Raw genomic sequence first — 20,779 nt, forward strand, 5'->3', positions numbered from 1 at the left:
CCTTGAACTCCGTCCCAAACAGCACTGTGAATATACCTACACCACATGGACTGCAGCGGTTCAAGAAGGTGGCTCACCACCACCTTCTCAAGGGCTATTAGGGATGGGCAATAAATTCTGGCCTTGTCAGCAACACGCACATGCCATGAATGAATTTTAAAAAAATGTTTCCATGAGATTATTTTGAAGAAGAGCAAGAAAGCTCTCCCTCTGGTCAATACTTATGGCCCAATCAACACCGCTAAAACAGATTATTTGACCATGATCATATTGCTGTTTGAGAGAGCTTGCTGTGTGCAAACTGGCTGCAGCATTTCCTACATTACAACAGTGATTACACTTCAACTGTACTTCATTGGCTGTAAGGGGCTTTGGGATGCCCTGAGGTTCTTTCTTTAACAGTGCAACCTGACAAAGATTCATGCTACAATTCTCCTCCCCGCTGTGGGGAAATTTACCTGGACTATACTTGGCTGCTGGGCTGAGATCAACAACTCAAGAATTGCTTGGACTTCAAATCTGACCTCTTACTCTGATACTTTCATTCCACTTCCTGCACCACCACCAGCAAGAAAATCAATTAAAAACCAGATGGATGCAACTGGTAGATTTACACAGAAAAATGACAGCCACATTGGTGTAAGTTCAATTGACTATTTTGGAAGCATAGTGACTGTTGTAATGTATGAAATGCGGTAGCTATTTATGCACAGCCAGGTCCCACAAATAACAATGAGATAAATGAGCAGATAATCTATTTTAGGAACATAGGAAATAGGAGGAGTAGGCCATTCGGCCCCTCGAGCCTGTTCTATCATTCAACTAGATCATGGCTGATCTTCTACCTCAATACCATTTTCCTGCACTATCCCCATATCCCTTGATATCGTTAATATCTAGAAACCTATCGATCTCTGTCTTGAATATACTCAATGACTGAGCCTCCACAGCCCTCCGGGGTAGAGAATTTCAATGATTCACCATGCTGAGTGAAAAAATTCCTCCTCATCTCAGTCGTAAATGGCCTACCTTTTATTCTGAGTCTGTGTCCCCTGGTTCTAGACCCCCTCCCCCACCCCCAGCCAGGGGAAACGTCCTTCCTGCATCTACCCTGTCGAGCCCTGTAAGAATTTTGTAATGAATTTAGACAAATGCTGGGAAGTAACCAGAGTGAACTCCCTGCTCTTCTTTGAAACGTACTGGCTGTCTGTAAGTTAAATGGAAGTGGCAGGAATGTTGCATGTTTGCTGACGTCCCTACTGTCTATGGCAATGTTTATTGCGCAACTTTAATCTGAAGATGTATGCGTGTGGCGAGGTTTTGAGGTTTCATTTGAAGAATTCAAACCTCTCCCTGCCCCAAGAAAGCCCCCAAATGGCTGGGTGAGTAAATGCACTCACCCCTGGTAGATCACTGAGCTGTACATTTCAGGAAAGTCCTCAGTTCTCCCCTTGTACATTGCAAAATTAATTAATCTCAGATGGGTTTAGAGTGAGACACTATAAGTGGCCTGGGTTAGGGAAAGGGAAGATCAGGAGCCACAGCTCCTGCTCCTGATGACTGAACAATAGGTCCCATTGTAAAGTGCATATCAATGGATGTCAGCTGAGGACAGGGTTCAGCTCAGCTGTGATGACCCTTCATAGCCTTGCAAGGCCACCCTGGCTTACTTATGAATGACCACTTGAGCAAAGAATTGAATAGGTAGGAGGTCTTTCCAGGGTCTGTGGAACTATTTCCGAGCATGAGTCACCAATTTTAGCAAGATGTGGATTGGGGGAAAGGTAGAGAAGAAAATGCTGAGAGATATTCCCCTTCAGCCTTTTTTATTTAGTGAAGATGTTTCCAGTTTGCTCACCTGGAAGAGTATCTTTTCTGGAGATGTGCTCTCCTTTACTCCCATGGTAGCCAGAGTTGGTCCCGGTTGTGTCATAGTCTGACTTTCTCTCCTTTAAGTTGATCATCTCTCGAGGAGAGGCTGGGGCACTCGCTGAAAATGAGAGAGCACTGGGTTATTCCTATATATTTCCTGCATCCTTAAGCAGACAGAGGTCTGTCCCACTTGAAGCTGGGAGAGTGTTCCCTCTGGCTCAGTGACTGAAACCTTTTTTAGGATTGAGCCATAATTTGGGGCAGAAATTCATCGGGGTGAAAGTGCAGAACAGGCAATATATAGTGAATTGGCAGGCAGTTTTACACACCACCCCATTATCTAATACATTGAAGTCAATGAAAAAGAAAATCATTAGGATAGAAAATCAAAATATGTGTTCAAGTCCCTGGAGTGGGGCTTGAACTTACAAGCTCCTGACCCAGAAGAGCCACTGAATCGCAATGATATATTCTGCCCCATCAAATGTAAACACTTTGGGCAAAGTTGAAATAAAAGGGCCAATGCAATAATTGTGGAGCAACATGGAGCCAGGAACACTGCTCTCGTATGATCTAACACGGAATGAAGAGGGGACCCATCAGAATATCAGAATTTGAATCTAATTCTTGTTGTAAATGAATGAAACTTCTGCTGTGGGAAAAAGCACCTGCAAGAGAAAGAACAAACTTGCATTTCTATAGCGCCTTTCACGACCTCAGGACACCCCAATACACTTTATAGCCAATTAAGTACTTCTGAACCAAAGTCACTGTTATAATGTAGGAAATGCAGCAGCCGCAAAGAATGCAATAATGACCAAATAATCTGTTGTAATGATGTTGATTGAGCAATGTACATTGACCAGGAAACCAGGGAGAAACTCCCTGCTCCTGTTCTAAATAGTATGGTGGATCTATTACGTCCATCTGAGAGGGCAGACAGGATCTCGGTTTAACGCCCCATCTGAAAGATGGCACTTCCCTCAGTACTGCACTGGAGTGTCGGAGTGTCAGCCTAGGTATTGTGCTAAGACTCTGGAGTGGGTGGAACGTAAAGCCACCATCTCCTGACTCCGAGGCATGACTGTGACCACTGTGCAACACAAAAACATCAGCAGCAAGTAATGCACCAGAGAAAACCGAATCAGCTCGGTGAAGAGCACAAAAAAACAAGAGAGCTTCAAACACTGTTTTCAAACGTCAATCACATCTTTTAAGAATTGAACTGAACAAAGCAGGAAATTTCCTCAGTACCTGTTTTAAATAGGTGAGCAGAGCTGAAAGGGTTAACAGGTGAACTAGCCTGTATTTTCTGTGCTGGACGACTTTAAAAATAATTGGCTAAAATTATTAAGTGTAGCGAGGCCTTCTAAAAATTTTTGCTCGCACTGAATTTGGTGCCTTGAGAATTGGGCACTAATTGTGTGCAAAAGAAAATGTTATCCTTCTGTGTATTAAAGCAGTGAGCCTTGTTTGATTTTTCTCTGCTTGTTGAGAGCTTGAAAAAATAGAATGTGCTTACAAGAAAAAAATTACAAACTCTGTGGAGTATTTTGGTGAGTAAGTTTAATGTTTGGAGAATGAAGTAACCTCTCTTACTGGATGCTTCTGGGATAAAACCTGTTTGAGCATTCCAACTGTGCACCCCAGTTAGTCTCACTGAAAAGAGTACAGATTTCCTCTCTGAACAGTAATAGATATCATTGTTCCATTCCCTAGCTTCCTGCATTAAAAACCATCATTGGTTTGCTCTCTTGGCAAATCTTTCACAGAAAATCTCTTTTTGACAACTGACAATTTCATTGCAAAACCACTGGGACCAGAAACCTGACCTGGGCTCCATCTGGGATTTCAATGGGAGGCCAAATACATGCCAAGTCAATAAATGTTCTCCTTGGCTTTGATTTAGCCATCTACCTACCAAATGTATGATTCTAATTATCAGAAGAGAACAGCACTGCCAACTATTCCCAAGATACTGCCAGTGAACCATGGCATTCAACATCCTTCTGCTCTACAACTGAAGCTGCAATGTAAACTGTTCCAATACCATACTTTGCCCTATATTGAGTGCTCAGGACTTGTCTTTAAAGTGGGATGTGAGGAAGGTGATTTAAATTCGCCCCCCCCCCCCCCCACCCGCCACCACAACCTGTATTGGTGAATTATTTTCACAGCTGCACATTTAATCCAAAGGACAGGGGTTGGGACACTTTCTGCCAAACAGGTTTCATTTGAGCCATTTTTGGTTTGAAAATACAATGATTATGTTTCCTGTGGCCTGAAGGGTGACGTTTGTAGCTGTGAAATGATTAAAATGTTAAATCCTTTAAAGGATAACATTCCCACTCTAGAAAATTGGTGTGTCATCTTGTATCCTACAAAAAAATCTGTATTACTGAATCCGGAGTGCTGCCAAGTGCCAATTTCTTCATTTACTATCTATTCTGAATAAACTTGAGCACAGTTTTATATGCAGAGTGACAGGTGGTCAAGGGTACAGTACAAAGGGGTGGGTGGCACTGTTGAGGGGGTTGAGTGACACTACCAACCACTACAGTGTCTATGCAATAATTTATGAATGACATTCAGACTGGGACTCAAATACATTTGTGGGTATTAAGTTCTTGCTATGTATCATTTTGTGTATTCAAAATGTGCACTGTAGATAATTCAGTGTCGTACTGAAGGAGTGCTGCACTGTCAGACGTGCCATCTTTCAGATGAGAGGTTAAGCCGAGGCCCTGCTTAACCTTTCAGGTGGATGTAAAAGATCCCATGGCACTATTTGAAGAGGATTTCTCCCTGGTATCTTAGCCAATCTTTATCCTACAACCAACATTAGTAAAAATCAGATTATCTGGTTATTATTATATTGCTATTTGTGGGATTTTTCTATGCATAAATTGGCTGCTATGTTTCCTACATTACATTACACTACACTTCAAAAATACCTAATTGCGTTGGGACGTCCTGATGTCATGACAGGCACCACAAGTCTTTCTTTCAGTGAAACCAACTTCAAGAGAATATATGCAGACCCCGTGTATCTGGGTCTGGAACAGATTTGGATCTGCACCAGAATTGGATCTGGGCTAGGTTTGGGGCCATTCTGCCCAACTGCCACTGGAATCTGCTGGAAAAATGATGGATTTTCGGGGCCATTATGTCTAGCTCCCTCTTCTTGCATGGAGGCCTACACTTATCCACACATGAAACATGACACACAATGGTGAACTTCCCACTGGGCCTCCGCCTGATTTCACACAGTCAATGGTCAGGTGCAAGAGGGAAATAAGATGACAAATCCATGATGACTGAATCTCTGGTCTGTGTTCACTACTGGTGGACTCAAACAGAGGAGAATTAAATTTAATTCAAGGGCGGGACACTTTGCAGTCTATTCCCATTGTTCTGGCACATGGGAAATCAGGTGTAGATCAAGGTCACTCAACAGTAGTATGTATTTGGAAGGCCACGTAGATAGCACTGTGATATCAAGTTAACGTAGACATTGCTGAACAATAAAAGACCAAGAGCCATCTAGTTCGCCTTCTACTATACTGGTACCCACATGATACAATGATAAATCTGTCCTTGGCCTCATCTCTCCCTATTTCAGTAACCTCCTCAAGCTCTCCAAGATCTCTTCATTCTTCCAATTCTGGCCTATTGTGCATCTACAATTGCCTACACTCCACCAGTCTGTGCTCTAAATACTGGAATTCCATCCCTATACCCCTCTCCCTCCCACTTTAAATTGCAACTGTAACTCCTGACAATGCAGACTGATCGCCGACATCAACCGAGTATGTCCAAACACTTGCCAGCGTTAATTTGCGCATGCGCGTGCTGATGTTACCACGCACCGAGCGAGCAAGTGACTGGACGGGGGACTGAGCAGCGGTGGTGGCAGGGGTGGGGAACCAAGTAGCGGGGGCAGGAGACTGAGCGGTGGGGTTGAAGGGGGACCAAGCGATGAGGGGTGGGTGGGGGGGGGACTGAGCGGGGGCAGGGGTTGGGGGACTGAGTAGGGAGGGGGGGAACCAAGCAGCGAGCAGTCGGGCAGGATGGAGTGGCGTGCAGTCGGACGGGAGGGAGTGGGGAACAGAAGTGGCGATTGTGGGAGGGAGTGGGATAGAGAAGCATCAATTGAAGGGGTGAGCAGTTAAACGGGAGGGAGCAGGGAGGAGAAGCGGCCATGGGGTGGGGGGGAGGTAGGGTTTGTGTTTATTCGCTTTTCTGTGTAAGATTGAGCAGCGCCATCTTTATTGCAGACAGCTGCCTGAGACGTTAGTGATAAAAATGTTTCAGTTAATGATACTGCATTTGTGCATGTACCGGTAGTGCGCCATCTAGTAGTTACGTTGTCAACAAACACAGCCTTAAATTGCTCCTTAAAACCTGCCTATTTGACAAAGCTTTTGGTCACATGTCCTGATATCTCTATGCGGCTTGGTGTCAAATTTTGGCAGATAACGCTCTGTGAAGTACCTTGGGATGTTTTACTACATTAAAAGCACAATATAAATGCATGTTGTTGATTAATGGTAGTACTCAATCTCTATCAATTAGTCTACAACAGACCCAGACACGAGGAGAGGAAAACCCCATTAGTGGGAGCTTAGGGAACCGTAAGTCCAAAGTTAGCTTTTTCAAGCAGGCTACACTTAGCATATGTCATGTCTCAATTGACTCATATACTGTATCCCAAAATTTTATTTTCTGTGAGAAATCTACCTGCTGAATTTAAGTGCAGTGCAGCGATTTTTTAACTGCTTTCATCCTGCTGAGATTTTAACCCTGATTTTCACCTCCTGCACCCATCAAGAATGGATTGTGCGAGGGCCAATTGCATCATATTTCCCTTGGCCGCCATTTTAACTCCTGGGCTTCGGGAGGCCTGTGAGGCACTCATTGCAGGCTGATGAAGGTCTGATAATGTTATTCATACCCTGACATGATTTTAATTAGCAGTTGCTGGGTGTTGGACCCGCCCGACAGAGCTGACGGCATTGGGGTCAGAAGAGATCCATTTATTTTATGGTTTCTTTGTGGGCCAGAGAAGTGGGAGTCCCTTCTGGGCCCTATATGGAAATGTGGGCCTCCCCTTGTCCCAGGCTTTGCCTACCCCTAACTCCAAACATGATTAACTCAGGACCCCCTCATTTCCCCAACCCCCACCTCCTCACGACCCACTTTAACTGTTGCGGACTGTTCCCTAGGGTCCCTGGTTATAGACTCCAGCCACCCTCCATTTTTTCCACACGGGTTGGCCAGCTAGTGATTCCGGGCAGGAACCTCACTTCAAAGGTAATAATGAGGCCCGGAATTTAAAATGGGGATAAGCTTACCCCGCCCCACCCAGACAATACTCAAGCCCTCCGGAGTTAAAATGGGGGCATTAAGCACTCTTTCGTCTTCATGCAAATTTCTGTAAATTGTTTATTTTTTGGCTCCAGCACCATTACCAATATCAAGTGGTTTCCCAATGAGAATTCCCCCACTGGAGGTGTTTGGTAGAGCAATGGGATGCAGGAAGGTCAGGAGATGCTCCATGACTACCCAGCGTCACCCACACACCCAACTTCTGCCGCAGAGACAGCTCACTTTGGGGGGGGGGCAACCTGAACCACCTGATGAACAAAAACCTGCCAAGGGAAAAGTCTGCAAGGAGGACATCTTCAGTCCAACCACAACTTAAATGAAGACTTCAAACAGGACTTTATCCCATTGTGCTTGCCGTTGATGCCTGTGTGTGAAGAATGCTAGTCTGGACTGGATGCTCTCTTCCTATTAGCAACCCTCCTCCCATAGCAGCAAATTCCTGAGGTGGGTTTGCTGTAGCCCGCACCCCAAATACTGTTATGTGGGAAGCCTGATCCTCTGTCTTTATAGCCACATGTGCAGACAGTGGAGAAGGCTGGCAGGAGAGCTCACATATGCTGCTATTCTAGAGGCAGCACCATCAACCATAGAGTCAAAAGAGTCATAGAGTTATACAGCACAGAAACAGGCCCTTCGGTCCATCGTGTCTGTGCCGGCCATACAGCACCCAACTATTCTAATCCCATATTCCTGCACTTGGCCCATAGCCCTGTATGCTATGGTGTTTCATGTGGTCATCTAAATACTTCTTAAAATTGTGGGTTCCTGCCTCCACCTTCAGGCAGTGCATTATAGATACCAACCACCCTCTGGGTGAAAAGATGTTTCCTCAAATCTCCCCTAAACCTCCTGCCCCTTACCCTAAATCTATGCCCCCTGGTTCTTGACCCTCCGCTAAGGGAAAAAGTTTCCTCCTATCTAACCTATGTCTATTCCTGCCATGCCAATAGTATTGGGTACTGCTTCCAAGTAGCCACTGATCTGCAGGACAGCAGACCTAATGTTACAAATCATATCAGTGAGGCTCAAAGAGATATTCTATTCCAATCTGGCACACTAGACTCCTGTGGTAGCAGTCTGAGTGCCCATGGAAGATGCCTACACTGCTTGTGGGGCCTTTTTCATGTGGAGGTCTCCTCTGCAGAAGTCAACTTGTGTCTACTAGCAAGCCCAACATTGCCAGGGAGCTGGAGTTGCTAATTCCTCCCATCCAACTCCTCTTTGGTCAGCTACTGAAAATGTCTTTGGGATCATATTGCACCAAGAAAAAAAGATTTGCATTAGATAGTGCTTTTCATGACCACTGGATGTCTGAAAGTGCTTTACAGCCAATTAGTACTTTTTGAAGCATAGTCACTATTCTAATGCAGGAAACAGGGCTGCCAGTATGAGTACAGCAAACTCCCACAAACAACAATGTGATAATGACCAGATAATCTGTTTTTGTAAAGTTGATAGAGGGATAAATATTGGCTGGGGATAACTCCTCTGCTCTTCTTCAAAATAGTGCCATGGGATCTTTTACAGGTTGATGAGGCAGATGGGGCCTCAGTTTAAGATCTCATCCAAAAGACAGCACCTCTGACAGTCCAGTGCTGCCTCAGTACTTGATTTTGTGCTCAAGCCCTGGAGTGGGACTTGAACCCAAAAAGCTTGTAACTCAGAGGCAAGGGTACTACCAACTAAGCCACAGCTGACACAAGGAGTCAATATCTTTAGCAGATGAAGGAAGGGGAGAATATCAGTAAAAAAAAACCTACAAAAAAAGATATTAAAAACAATCAAAATTCAAAAGGACTTTGAAGGTCGTAACAAATCTTTGTGACTGATTGGTTTTTACAAGAAATGCTGTTGGGAAGACTCACTGTTCAAAGCTTTCTTTTCCTTTCTTCTCAATGACACGTACAATTTCAGGTCAATTTCACAGATTTAATATCAACCAACTAGTGATCTTTTACATGTTCTGGCTCATTTAGAAGCACGATTGCAGCAGATGAGTTACTGCAGCAGAATTTAAATAACATTCTCCAAGATTGCTTCTGTTATAGATCAATCCCGGGTACTTGGGGAAGTCTCTGCAAAATTAACCCCAAAAATGCCTTACATAAATTTTTTTTATCACTTCAAAAAACATAAGAGCGGGTACAGCATGATGTTACGCTGAATGATTTGTGATACCTGATTAGGTAAGAGGCTCTTTTTGCTGCCTGTTTGAGAGACATGATATCATTGAAAAATGCCATTGAAGCAAGTTTAAAGTTGCGACCAAACTGATAGAATTCAGTGTGCGTTGTTTACAGAATATTCCATATTTAGATGTTGTATGTACACTGAGTGTCCCGCTCCTGACTCACCTTGTATGTAACAGCACTTTGTATGTAATTCCTGCATTACATCAGTGACTACCCTTCAAAAGTACTTCTGGAAATTGGCTGTAAAGCGCTTTGGCAAGTTCAGAGGTCATGAAAGCACTTTCTTTAAAAATTTAACTTTGATGCTTCTTCCTTCTATTTAATTTGAAAAGTAGTTTGGCAATGGAAATGAGATATCTGTAAGTCAAGCAAGCAGGGTGCTCCAACCTGGGCATCTGTTACTTCCTTAATTATGCACCTCTTTGAGGGAAGAATATGAAGAAGGTACAGCACCTAGATCACAGAGCCAATGCCCATTTATGGGAGCTGAAGATCGTTCTATAAAAACACAAAATCGTGACACAAGTGTATAGACATCTATTAATCTCAGACATGGTCACATTGGCTTAGAGCACTGAACTGCAATTATATAATGATACCCATCAGTCTTGTAAGACCAAATGAGGCATTCAACTCAATCGCCTGCAAAAAATCAATTCTGTTTTGAAACAAGGTGATGCTCTTCATTCGCTCCTTAATACCAGTGTAGTGATACATGGGTCATCTGACACTGATGGATGGTAAAAGCTACAAATTGAGTTTTCTCTCAATATAGTTTCTCTGGATGAAAGCTCCTGCTGCAGTAGGGTACAAACGACTCCCCCCTTTCACTTGAAGAAATCTGTTTGACTAAAATTAAAACTTTGCAGATTTTAGATGTTACCATCAGTAGTAACAACAACTTGCAATTACATAGCATCTTTATGGTTGTAAAAATTGCCTAAGGCCCTTCACAGGAACATTATCAGACACAATTTGACATCAAGCCACTTGAAGTGATATTAGGATAGGCAACCAAAAGCTTTGTTAAGCTCCAGAAGGCTTGTTATGGAAGGATGATGCTGGAGCCTATCTTCACTCAGTTTCACATTTATTGTACAGAGTAAAAGGATTACAAACATGTAGTTCCTCGCTCAAACCCTTCACCAGTCTCAGTAAGTGTCTGGTTATAACTGCTCAAGTAAGGCCCCAATTAACACCCTCCACCTGCATATAATCAAACAATTGATACACAATTAACAGATGAACAAGCTTGGTCAAAGACATAGCTTTTAAGGAGTATTTTAAAGGAGACGAGGTAATGATATTTAGGGAGAGAATTCCTGAAGCCGCCAGTGCTGATCTGAAACCCATCACTGTGTTGCTCAGTTATAGCATTAACAGGAATATCGCTCTTCCACCCTCCCCAAAGCCCAAATAAAAATTTGCCAGGCAATTACTTTTCAGGAAGTCTTTGCTGTGGATTAAGGTACATTCTACACTGTTTACAGTTGGCGTGCTTGTATGAACACAATTTCCCCGCTATACATGAGGGCCAATATAACGGGGTGGCACGATTACAATATTCTATAACAAGAAAGTTCCTTTTGTGTAGTGAACCTTTGTCCAGCTGTTTCTGGCTCCACTCTGACCTGCAGCTTTACTTACACTGCAGTCAATGTTTAGTACAAACTGTAATTTCACACTATTTAGAGGGGTTTTGTAGAGCTTAAGTACACAAAAGGTAATTGAGCATTAAGTGGTGTTATTTACTTATTGACTTTTTCTTGCATTCAGTGCACCTTGGCAAAATCATAGAATGAATCATAGAATAATTACAGCATAGAAGGAGGCTATTTGGTCCATCGTGTCTGTGCCAGCTCTCTGCAAGAGCAACTCAGCTAGTTCTACTCCCCTACCCTTTCTCTGTAACCCTGCCTGGTTTAAATTTCAAACAAAGCTTGGTAGTTAACTGTCAGTCACCGTAAACTGGTGCATCCTCCATGGTAACGCCTCTACCAATCAGAGTTCACTTGCCAACCAATCAGCACTCTCTTCTCATGCAGTATAAGTTGTTGTTTTCCCTTACATTGGTTATTCTTGTGGATTGTCCTGATGAGAGCAAGGCGAAAAACTTCGACAACATGTCTCTATTTTCAGCAATACTCAAATTTTTTTCTCTTCAGATAATTGTCCAATTTCCTTTTGAAAACCACAATTGAATTCGCCTCCACCACACTCTCAGGCAGTGCATTCCAGATCCTAACCACTCGCTGTGTAAAAATGTTTTTCCTCATGTTGGCTCTGGTCCATTTGCCAATCACTTTAAATCGGTGTCCTGTGGTTCTGGATCCTTCTGCCAATGGGAATAGTTTCTCCCTATCTACTCTGTCCAGACCCTTCGTGATTTTGAACACATCTATTAAATCTCCTCTCAACCTTCTCTTCTCGAAGGGGAACAGCCCCAGCTTCGCCAAACTATCCTTGTGAAATCTCTCATCCTCGAAGCCATTCTCATAAATCTTTTCGGCACCCTCTCCAGTGCCATCATATCCTTCCTAAAGTGTGGTGCCCAGAATTGGACACAATACTCCAGTTGAGGCTGAACCAGTGTTTTATAAAGATTCACCATAACCACCTTGCTTTTGTACTCTATGCGTCTATTTATCAAGCCCAGGATCTTGTATGCCTTATTAACTGCTTTCTCAATCTGTCCTGTCACCTTCAACGATTTGTGTAGATATATCCCCAGGCCCCTCCACTTCTGCACCCCCTTTAGAATTGCATCCTGTATTTTATATTGCCTTTCCTCATTCGTTTTACCAAAATGTATCACTTCACACTTCTCTGCATTACGTTCCATCTGCCATGCGTCTGCCCATTCCACCAGTCTGTACATATCCTCTTGAAGTCTATCGCTATCCTCCTCACAGTTCAATATTTCCAAGTTTTGTGTCATCTGCAAATTTTGAAATTATGCCCTGCACTCCCAAGTATAGGTTATTAATATAGATTGAGAGAAGTAGTAGTCCTAGTACCGGCCCCTGGGGAATCCCACTGTATACCTCCCTCCAGTCTGAAAATCAACCAATAAATGGAGCACTTCAGATGCTACAACAGGCAACTTTGAAATGGGTGTTTATACAAATGATTGTTGCTTGTCACTTTCTGACTGATATAAGCTTGTCAAGTTAAAAAAGCATAAAGGATCCTTTGCTTTTTTAAACAGAAGCATAGAATACAAAAGCAAAGATGTTAAGGTAAACTTTTATAAAACACCGGATAGACCTCAGCTGGAGTATTGTGTCCAACTTGGGGCACGACACTTCAAAATGAATTTCAAGGCCTGGGAGAGAGTGGGGAGGACATTTACTAGGATGGCACCAGGGATGAAAGCCTTCAGTTATGTGGAGAGACTAGAAAAGCTGGGATTGTTCTCCTTAGAGCACAGAAGGTTAAAGGGAGGTTTAATACAGATGTTCAAAGTCATGAATGGCTTTGATAGTTTTATCCTATCCTGTTTCCACTGGCAGGGGGTTCGGTAACCAGAGGATACAGATTTAAGATAATTGGCAAAAAAAAGCCCAGGGGGAGATGAGGAGATTTTCTTTTAAGTTGTTATGATCTGAAATGAGCCACCTGAAAGGATGGTGGAAGCAGATTCACTTGTAACTTTCAAACAGAAACTGGCCAGATAGTTGAAAGGGAAAAATTCACCCACCAAGGGGAAAGAGCGGGGTGAGTTTGACTAAGTACATGGATCTTTCAGAGAGCCAGCATAGGCATGGTAGGCCAAATAGCTTCCTTCTATATTGTATCATTTTATGATAAGCGACTACCCTTTTAATCTGGGAGTTTTTAAGTGATGGAGCCTGTGCCTCAAAGTGCCTGCAATTGGAGTGACATCCACCCTGCCAGCCAGCCAGCCACATTGGGAAATCATGGTGAGGCTTACCTGAGCGATTGTTCGGGGACATTCTGACTGGTGATATGGAGGGAGTGCGTGAGGAGGAGTACGGCCTCTGTCTGTCCCGTTCTATTGTGGAAGATGAGGCCACAAAATGATACTGAGACCATCCGTCCTGCAGAAGACAAAAATCATTATGTTTTATATTATTATTATAATACAACTGTAGGCTGGAGCAAAGGATACCCCAGGGGCATTATCAGAAGATGAAAGATCACAGACCTGAAATGTTAACTTTGTTTCTCTATCCCCAGATACTGCCAGACCCGCTGTGTATTTCCAGCACTTTCTGTTTTTATTTTAAAGTTATGCCTCCTGGTTCTGGACTCCCCCACCAGAGGAAATATTTTCTCTCATCTGTCCTATCAAATCTTTTAATCATCTTAAAAGCCTCAATTAGCTCACTCCTTAATCTTCTATACCCTAGGAAATACAAGCATAGCCTATGTAATAAACAGGATGAGGGGGTTATTGGTAATATCACCATTCCATCTCTACAGGACCGACCACAACCTCTAAATTGACATGTCACTTATGCATTTATTGCAGGCCATTTAAGACGAGAGTTTACAAATTTAAATTTAAATCAGCATGGTCGGAAGAACTTGTTGCAAAGTCAGTGGTAATGGACTAGGATGGAACTGAAGGTCTTTGAAATGTTATTTTCCTCCACATCCACAGCTGCTTTTTGCGGAGGGATTTCAAGCCTCTTTAAGAAGACCTCTCAGGTCCAACCTGCTTTCTGGCTTATACACAATCATCAGAAGAGGTGGGAGGAGGGGCCAGAGATCTGTTGGCACCCATGCCCCTACTACGGGTATCAACTCATCATGGCCTACTGATTGGGGTGACAGCAGACCTGTTGGCACTGCTGCTCAGTACCACTGGATTGTTCTTAACATGGTTCTGGTTCAAAAAGACCCTAAAAATGTACAGGACAAACAGCAGCATCAATCAAACTCAAGTCTGGTGCTGTTAACATCAGCACTAATATCTTATCAAATCCAGTTGATCCTGGCTTAAAGCTGAGGAACCCCTTTCCAGTCTACGAGTTAAATTAAAATGTAAATTAAGATCAGCAAGGCCAGATCTCCTATCCTTCCGATCTCTCTCTCTCTGATTATTTGAAGCTTCCTGTCACAATCCGATGTTCAACATTATCAATCACAATAGAACCACACAACTTTCCTAATAGCCAGTGTTTGCTGAACATGTTTCAAAGTGAGTTTCTTTATTTCTCCATGCATGTCTTGCAAAGAGGGTCAACCATCAACTTCAGTGAAATTGGAAGGATGTGACAGGCCAGTTAGTACCTGAAGGGGAAAGGCTAATGTTTTACTGCAGACTGGTTCTGATGAAATGTTAACCCTTCCTTATCAAATGCCAACTGACCTGCTGAGTGCTTTCATTTTCCATTTTGGATTTTTCCCATTTATTTCCTACATTCTTGATTTTACTTGTCATTTGAGTCATCCACCTGCCAAACATGGTTCATGCCCCATAACGGAGGCCTGGGAAGATAATCTATGCTGACACTCCACTGCAGTACTGAGGGAGTGCTGGGCTGTCAGAGATGCAGTCTTTTGGATGAGACATTAATCCCAGGCCCCGTCTACTCTCGCAGATAGATGTAAAAGATCCCATGGCATGATTCCAAGAAGAGCAATTCGAGCTCTCCCAGTAGTCTGGCCAACATTAATCCCATTTAGTTGGTTAAGATATTATCTGGTCATTTCTTTCTTTGCTTTTTGTGGGATCTTGCTGTGTGCAAATTGGCTGCTGCATTTCCCTACGTTACAACAATGACTACACTTTAGAAGTATTTAATTGGCTGTAAAGCACTTTGGAACATCCTGAGGCTGTAAAAGGCACTATAGAAATGCAAGTTCTTCCTTCTTACTTTGAGATTTCTCAGGTTGGGTACAGGAGCAAGTGGCAAGGTGCAACATCCTAAAGGGCGGCTCGGGTCTGCAAATGAAACCCGACCCGAGCCAGACAGAACCACATCTGACCCGAGCCCGACCCGGCCCGAGTCCTTTCATTTTTTCCCACACCTGACCTGACCATCAGTTAACCTAGCTTCCGTTTTCCACTTTGTTGCTTATCTGCACAAGCTTAAAAAAACTGTAATTAAACAAACTCTCAATTCCAAAAAGTACATCAACATTGGAGCCATGTACTGGAGGTGGTGATAGAGTGTGTCCGACCCAACCCAAACCCGACACATGTCGTCGGGTCCCGTCGGGCTCTACAACGTGCTTGTTTCTCTTAGTAAGTCTCAAATAACTGTATACGATCCCAATGAAACCATAAAATACTAGAAACGATGAGCAGGTCAGATAGCATCTGTGGAGAGTGAAACAGAGTTAATAGTTCAGGTTGAATTCTGATGAAAGGTCATCGAGCTGACCTGTTATCTCTCTTTCTCATCCATTGATGCTTCCTGATCTGCTGAGTATTTCCAGCATTTTAGGTTTTTAATCACCGTTTTCCAGCACCTGCTGTCTTTAGCTTTTGTATTCAATGCAACAGAATGGGGAAATCCAACACATTTCTAAACATAAGAAAGCCACTTTCATAATCTATACAATATGATTATAATGAGATGTGGCTATGTCACTTTTAATCTGTTTTACTGCAGGCTTACTGGCCCTGATATTGATGGGTGAAGCAGGGAGGGTGCGGGTGAGGCTGAAATCTTCCAAAGAACCTGCTGAGGTTGGGGATGTTGGAGACCCTAACCATCTTAACTGCAAGGCCTCATCTGCATTTTGTGGGGTAGCCCTGGCCAGCCACAGGCCTAATGGGCAGCCTGATATGTGGGCAGAAGAGGTGGGGGTGGGGGTTGTGGAAGGAGACCTGTTATTGGGATCTGGAGGGCTGGAGATTGTAGCTGGAGGAAGGCTGCTGATGTTTATGACTGGGAGGGTTGCCAAAGGCTTTCTTGGTCATCTGCTCCTCCTGGCCCACAAGGAGTATCAAAGAGCCACTTAGCTTGGGGAGCTGGCAGCTCCTGCCTCGGATCAGTTGCCAGGATTGCCACAGCTTGGGCCTTGCCCTCACTTCCTGTTAAATGTAGGTCACAGTGCCAACAAGCTACGACATTGGTATGTTAATTAGCTCCCCACCTACCTTTTGCAGGAGGCTCGTTCATGGTCTGAATTCTGCACTTTAATATTTAAAGGGACATGAAGTTGAGGTCGGGTTGCCCAACCCTGATATTTCAAATCCTCTCAAGGTGGTTTAAAATCAAGGCCAAAGTGTCTGTGTTATGCTGGAAACTGCAGTGTGTGGACAGCAAGTTGTATAGGTGATGCTGCCATAGATTGCTGCAATCAGATGAGCAGGCCTCAATATAGTTTTTAATTGACAAAACAGTAGTGTTGTTCTCACAAGAAGCAGCACCTCCCAAACCCTTGACCTCAACTACCTAGAAGACCAAGGGCACCAGGTGCATGGGAATGCCATCACCTCCAAGTTCAACAGCAAGTCACATATCGTCCTGACTTGGTTATGTATCACCATTCCTTCATTGTCACTGGGTTAGAATCCTGGGACTCCTTACTGTAAGGGCACCTTCACCACACGGACTGCAGCGTTTCATGAAGGTAGCCTACAACACCTTCTCAAGGGCAATTATGGATGAACAATAAATGCTAGGGATGCCCATATCCCGAGAATGAATGAAACAAGAACTTCCTAATAACCATCTAAATAGATATAAGTCTGTTGATTCTGGCAGAAGGTTAGCTTGCTTGATGTTGTACATACTGTGATCGCTCTGTTGGTTTGTATGGAACAGTTTCTTGATTGATTTTGCTCCAGTCCGATTTACACGATTAAAACAAGGTGTTTGAGGACTTGAATCAGATATCTGCGGGGATAGGACCCTGACATTTTGAAGTCTACTGAACAAACAGCTATGCAGACAGGAGGTGCCCCTTCTGAACCTTCTCCTGGTTTGTCAGTCCTCTGAGCCCATTGAGATGGAGGTTGATGTTGGTAGACAAAAGCTCAGGTGTAAGTTATGTTACAGACGTAGGTACATGTTTATTAAACTTGAAGAGTTTTGCATTTGTTTTAGCATGAGAGATCTCCTGTCAATTCAGCAAATTGATTATACTAAAAGGGTTTCTATTTGGCCTCCAGTATCAGCCATGAATCAATGGTGGCACTCTGGCCTCTGAGGCAGAAGGTTATGGATTGAAGCCCCACCCCATGTACTTGAGCAAAAAACCTAGATCGACACTTCTGTGCAGTACTGAGGGAGTGGTAATGCCATTTTTTGTATGAGGCGTTAAATCAAGGTCTCATCTTCCCTCTCATAAAGTATCCCATGACACTATTTTGAAGGAAAGCAGGTGAGTTCTCCCCAATGTCTGTCCAATATTTATCCCTCAACCAACAATACTATAACAGATTATCTGATAATGATCACAATGCTGTTTGTGGCACCTTGCTGTGCACAATTAGGTGTCACATTTCTTACATTACTGCACTTCAAAAGTGGGTCATCGACTGTAAGGTGCTTTGAGATGTTCTGAGGTGGCGTAAGATGCTATATAAATGCAAGTCTTTCTTTTCTTCCTTTGTACAGTGCCACATGGAAAAGTCATTTTGACTCTGGGAGATAGTGTAAAACAGGCATTATAGATTCAGGTGGTCAACTTCAATGGGAATGAAAATCAGGCGAGAGGTACAATGAGTGGTTGAATTGATATTGCCTATTTTACACTATCACGAAAAGTCACAATTACCTCCACTGTATGTGTAAAGTCATCCGCCTGTTCGGAGGGAGTGAATGCTCACTTATGGGGCTTGTCATTGGCACTGAGCATGACAGAAATACTCATGGAGTCTAAAAGATATCACAATTTCAATTACGATGCATTGTCAAGAAGAGGCTCCAGCAAACCCAACAGATTTCTAAGAGAATGCTGAAAAAAGATGACACTGACAATAACATTAAACCTGGAATTCACAGGGAATCATTAACATTAAACACTAAGATAGACAAGGCACTGGCTCTGCAAATCCAGCTGACCATTTAGCAAGTTAAAATTTAATTGAACCCTCACACCATTTAAGAAGTATTTAGATGAGCACTTGAAATGTCATAGCATACAAGGCTATGGGCCAAGTGCTGGAAAATGGGATTAGAATAGATAGGTACTTGATGGCCTGCGTGGACACGATGGGCTGAAAGGCCTGTTTCTGTGCTGTATAACTCTATGACTGTCATTGTCCTGGTAATTCAGATACAACCTGTATTACTCGGCTTTACCACCAGGTGGCAGAAAGGGTCTTTGCAGCTCAACGTTTGGTATATGCTGCACTGGAGGACTGCATGTAACTTAGCATCATTCAACTTGTGAACAGTGGATACCTTGCTGAACAATTTAAGATGCTAGATTGGAGTGAATATTGTAACTATTTAAAAAACATTCTAGCAAAATGACTATTAGGACATTAATTGGGAAGTTTTTTGCGAAAGTACACATGACCCATTTCCTTACCCCTTTCCCTTGTCTCAGTGAAACACCCAGTCAAGAATGGTGGTGACTTCAGAGCACAGAATTGACAAAAAGCCCAAAAGAGGCGCTTGGCCCACAGTCAAAGCCAGAGAATCCTCAGCAAGGTTCTTTCTGCCTGATAAAGGATTGCTGACCCTCTACGATTACCCTGGAGTCTCTAGGAATTGAGGAATCCTGCGAGCAACCCAGGGGAAAACTCATAGGGAATTTAAAAAATAGTGTCGTTTTCATTTTTATTTATTAGTTATAAAAAAAATAGAAAATGGGAAAAATGATTGTTTCACTGGATGGGGTGGTTGGAGGTGGGAGGTCATGTGATAAAATCACCAGGTTTACATCCAAATCGAGTTGGTAACCCTAGGGTGACAGCAAATGGAAGTCGCTGATATCTGTGTAAGTCAGTGGGTCTGTCAGTCAGAAGGTGTGCCAGTCAGACAGCTGTCCGGTTACCTGAGTGAATCTACATCCATAGGAAAATGTCCCAAGGTACATCACAGGAGCATAATCCGACAAAAACTGGCACCGAGCCAAAGGAGGAAACGTTCAGACAGGTGACCAAAATGCTTGGTCAAAGAGGTAGGTTTAAAGGAGGAGAGAGAGGTGGACAGGTTTAGGGAGGGGATTCCAGAGCTTAGGGCCCAGGCAGTTGAAGGCCTGGCCACCAATGATCCTTCTCTTTAACTTTGAGCATAGTGTTCAAAAATTCTATTCAGTAGTCCAGAATCCCATGTGTTTGCAATTCATTGTGCTTGTTTCTTGCTTCCTGTGTTAGGATGTTGCATGGATGAAGCCGTTTTGTAGCACATTAAGCCCGTTTGGAGAATGATCCGATTTTCCTTGTATGCGTCATTAATTCACTTTGCATTTGATCCGATTTTCCTTGTATGCGTCATTAATTCACTTTGCATTTCTGCCGATACGATGAAGTGATTTAAAATTCAGGTTTAGCATTGAAATTCCAGTACACGGTTTTACAGCATGGTAGGACATGAGCCTATGTTCCTGATCTCCCTTTTCCCCATTGTGTGTGTGTGTGTTCTGATCTCAGCCACATTATTGTGGGGCAATGCAGTGGAGTCAAAGCCATTCCCCATGTGGCATTTTGGGTAACATCGCTGAGTAATTACAGAGCAGCTCTAAAAGATGTTGTATGTGCAGGACATATTTGAAAACCTGGAATATTTCAATAATGGAGCAGTGAAAATCAGGGATGCTCAAGAGGTCAGAGCGCTATGCCTTGTCCTTTACCAAAATTCCCACAGTTCCATCTTCTCCAATCCCCAAGGGAACAAAGAACAAAGAGAACAAAGAACAAAGAACAAAGATAATTACAGCACAGGAACAGGCCCTTCGGCCCTCCAAGCCTGCGCCGATCCAGATCCTCTCTCTACACATGTCGCCTATTTTCTAAGGTTCTGTATCTCTTTTCTTCCTGCCCATTCATGTATCTGTCTAGATACATCTTAAAAGACTCCATCGTGCCCGCGTCTACCACCTCCGCTGGCAACGCGTTCCAGGTGCCCACCACCCTCTGCGTAAAGAACTTTCCACGCATATCCCCCCTAAACATTTCCCCTTTCACTTTGAACTCGTGTCCTCTCGTAATTGAAACCCCCACTCTGGGAAAAAGCCTCTTGCTGTCCACCCTGTCTATACCTCTCATGATTTTGTACACCTCAATCAGGTCCCCCCTCAACCTCCGTCTTTCAAATGAAAATAATCCTAATCTGCTCAACCTCTCTTCATAGCTAGCGCCCTCCATACCAGGCAACATCCTGGTGCACCTCCTCTGCACCCTCTCCAAAGCATCCACATCCTTTTGATAATGTGGCGACCAGAACTGTACG

At 43.4% G+C, this 20,779-nt stretch overlaps 1 protein-coding gene across 3 annotated transcripts in view; it reads right to left on the bottom strand.

Annotated features, from left to right (window-relative positions):
* Positions 1-20,779, bottom strand: part of LOC137383425 (catenin delta-2-like) — a 552,588-nt gene that overhangs the window by 15,693 nt on the left and 516,116 nt on the right. For 2 of the 3 annotated variants that reach the window (XM_068056267.1, XM_068056257.1), the window contains 2 exons: positions 13,387-13,513; positions 1,859-1,990 (listed from right to left, as the gene is read on the bottom strand). In XM_068056267.1, coding sequence (XP_067912368.1) covers positions 1,859-1,990; positions 13,387-13,513 — 259 coding nt within the window. The remainder of the gene's footprint in view (positions 1-1,858; positions 1,991-13,386; positions 13,514-20,779) is intronic. The other variant, XM_068056277.1, reaches the window with a different exon arrangement.

The sequence above is a fragment of the Heterodontus francisci genome, chromosome 2 (genome assembly GCF_036365525.1).
Source record: "Heterodontus francisci isolate sHetFra1 chromosome 2, sHetFra1.hap1, whole genome shotgun sequence".
NCBI classification, from domain to species: Eukaryota; Metazoa; Chordata; class Chondrichthyes; order Heterodontiformes; family Heterodontidae; genus Heterodontus; species Heterodontus francisci.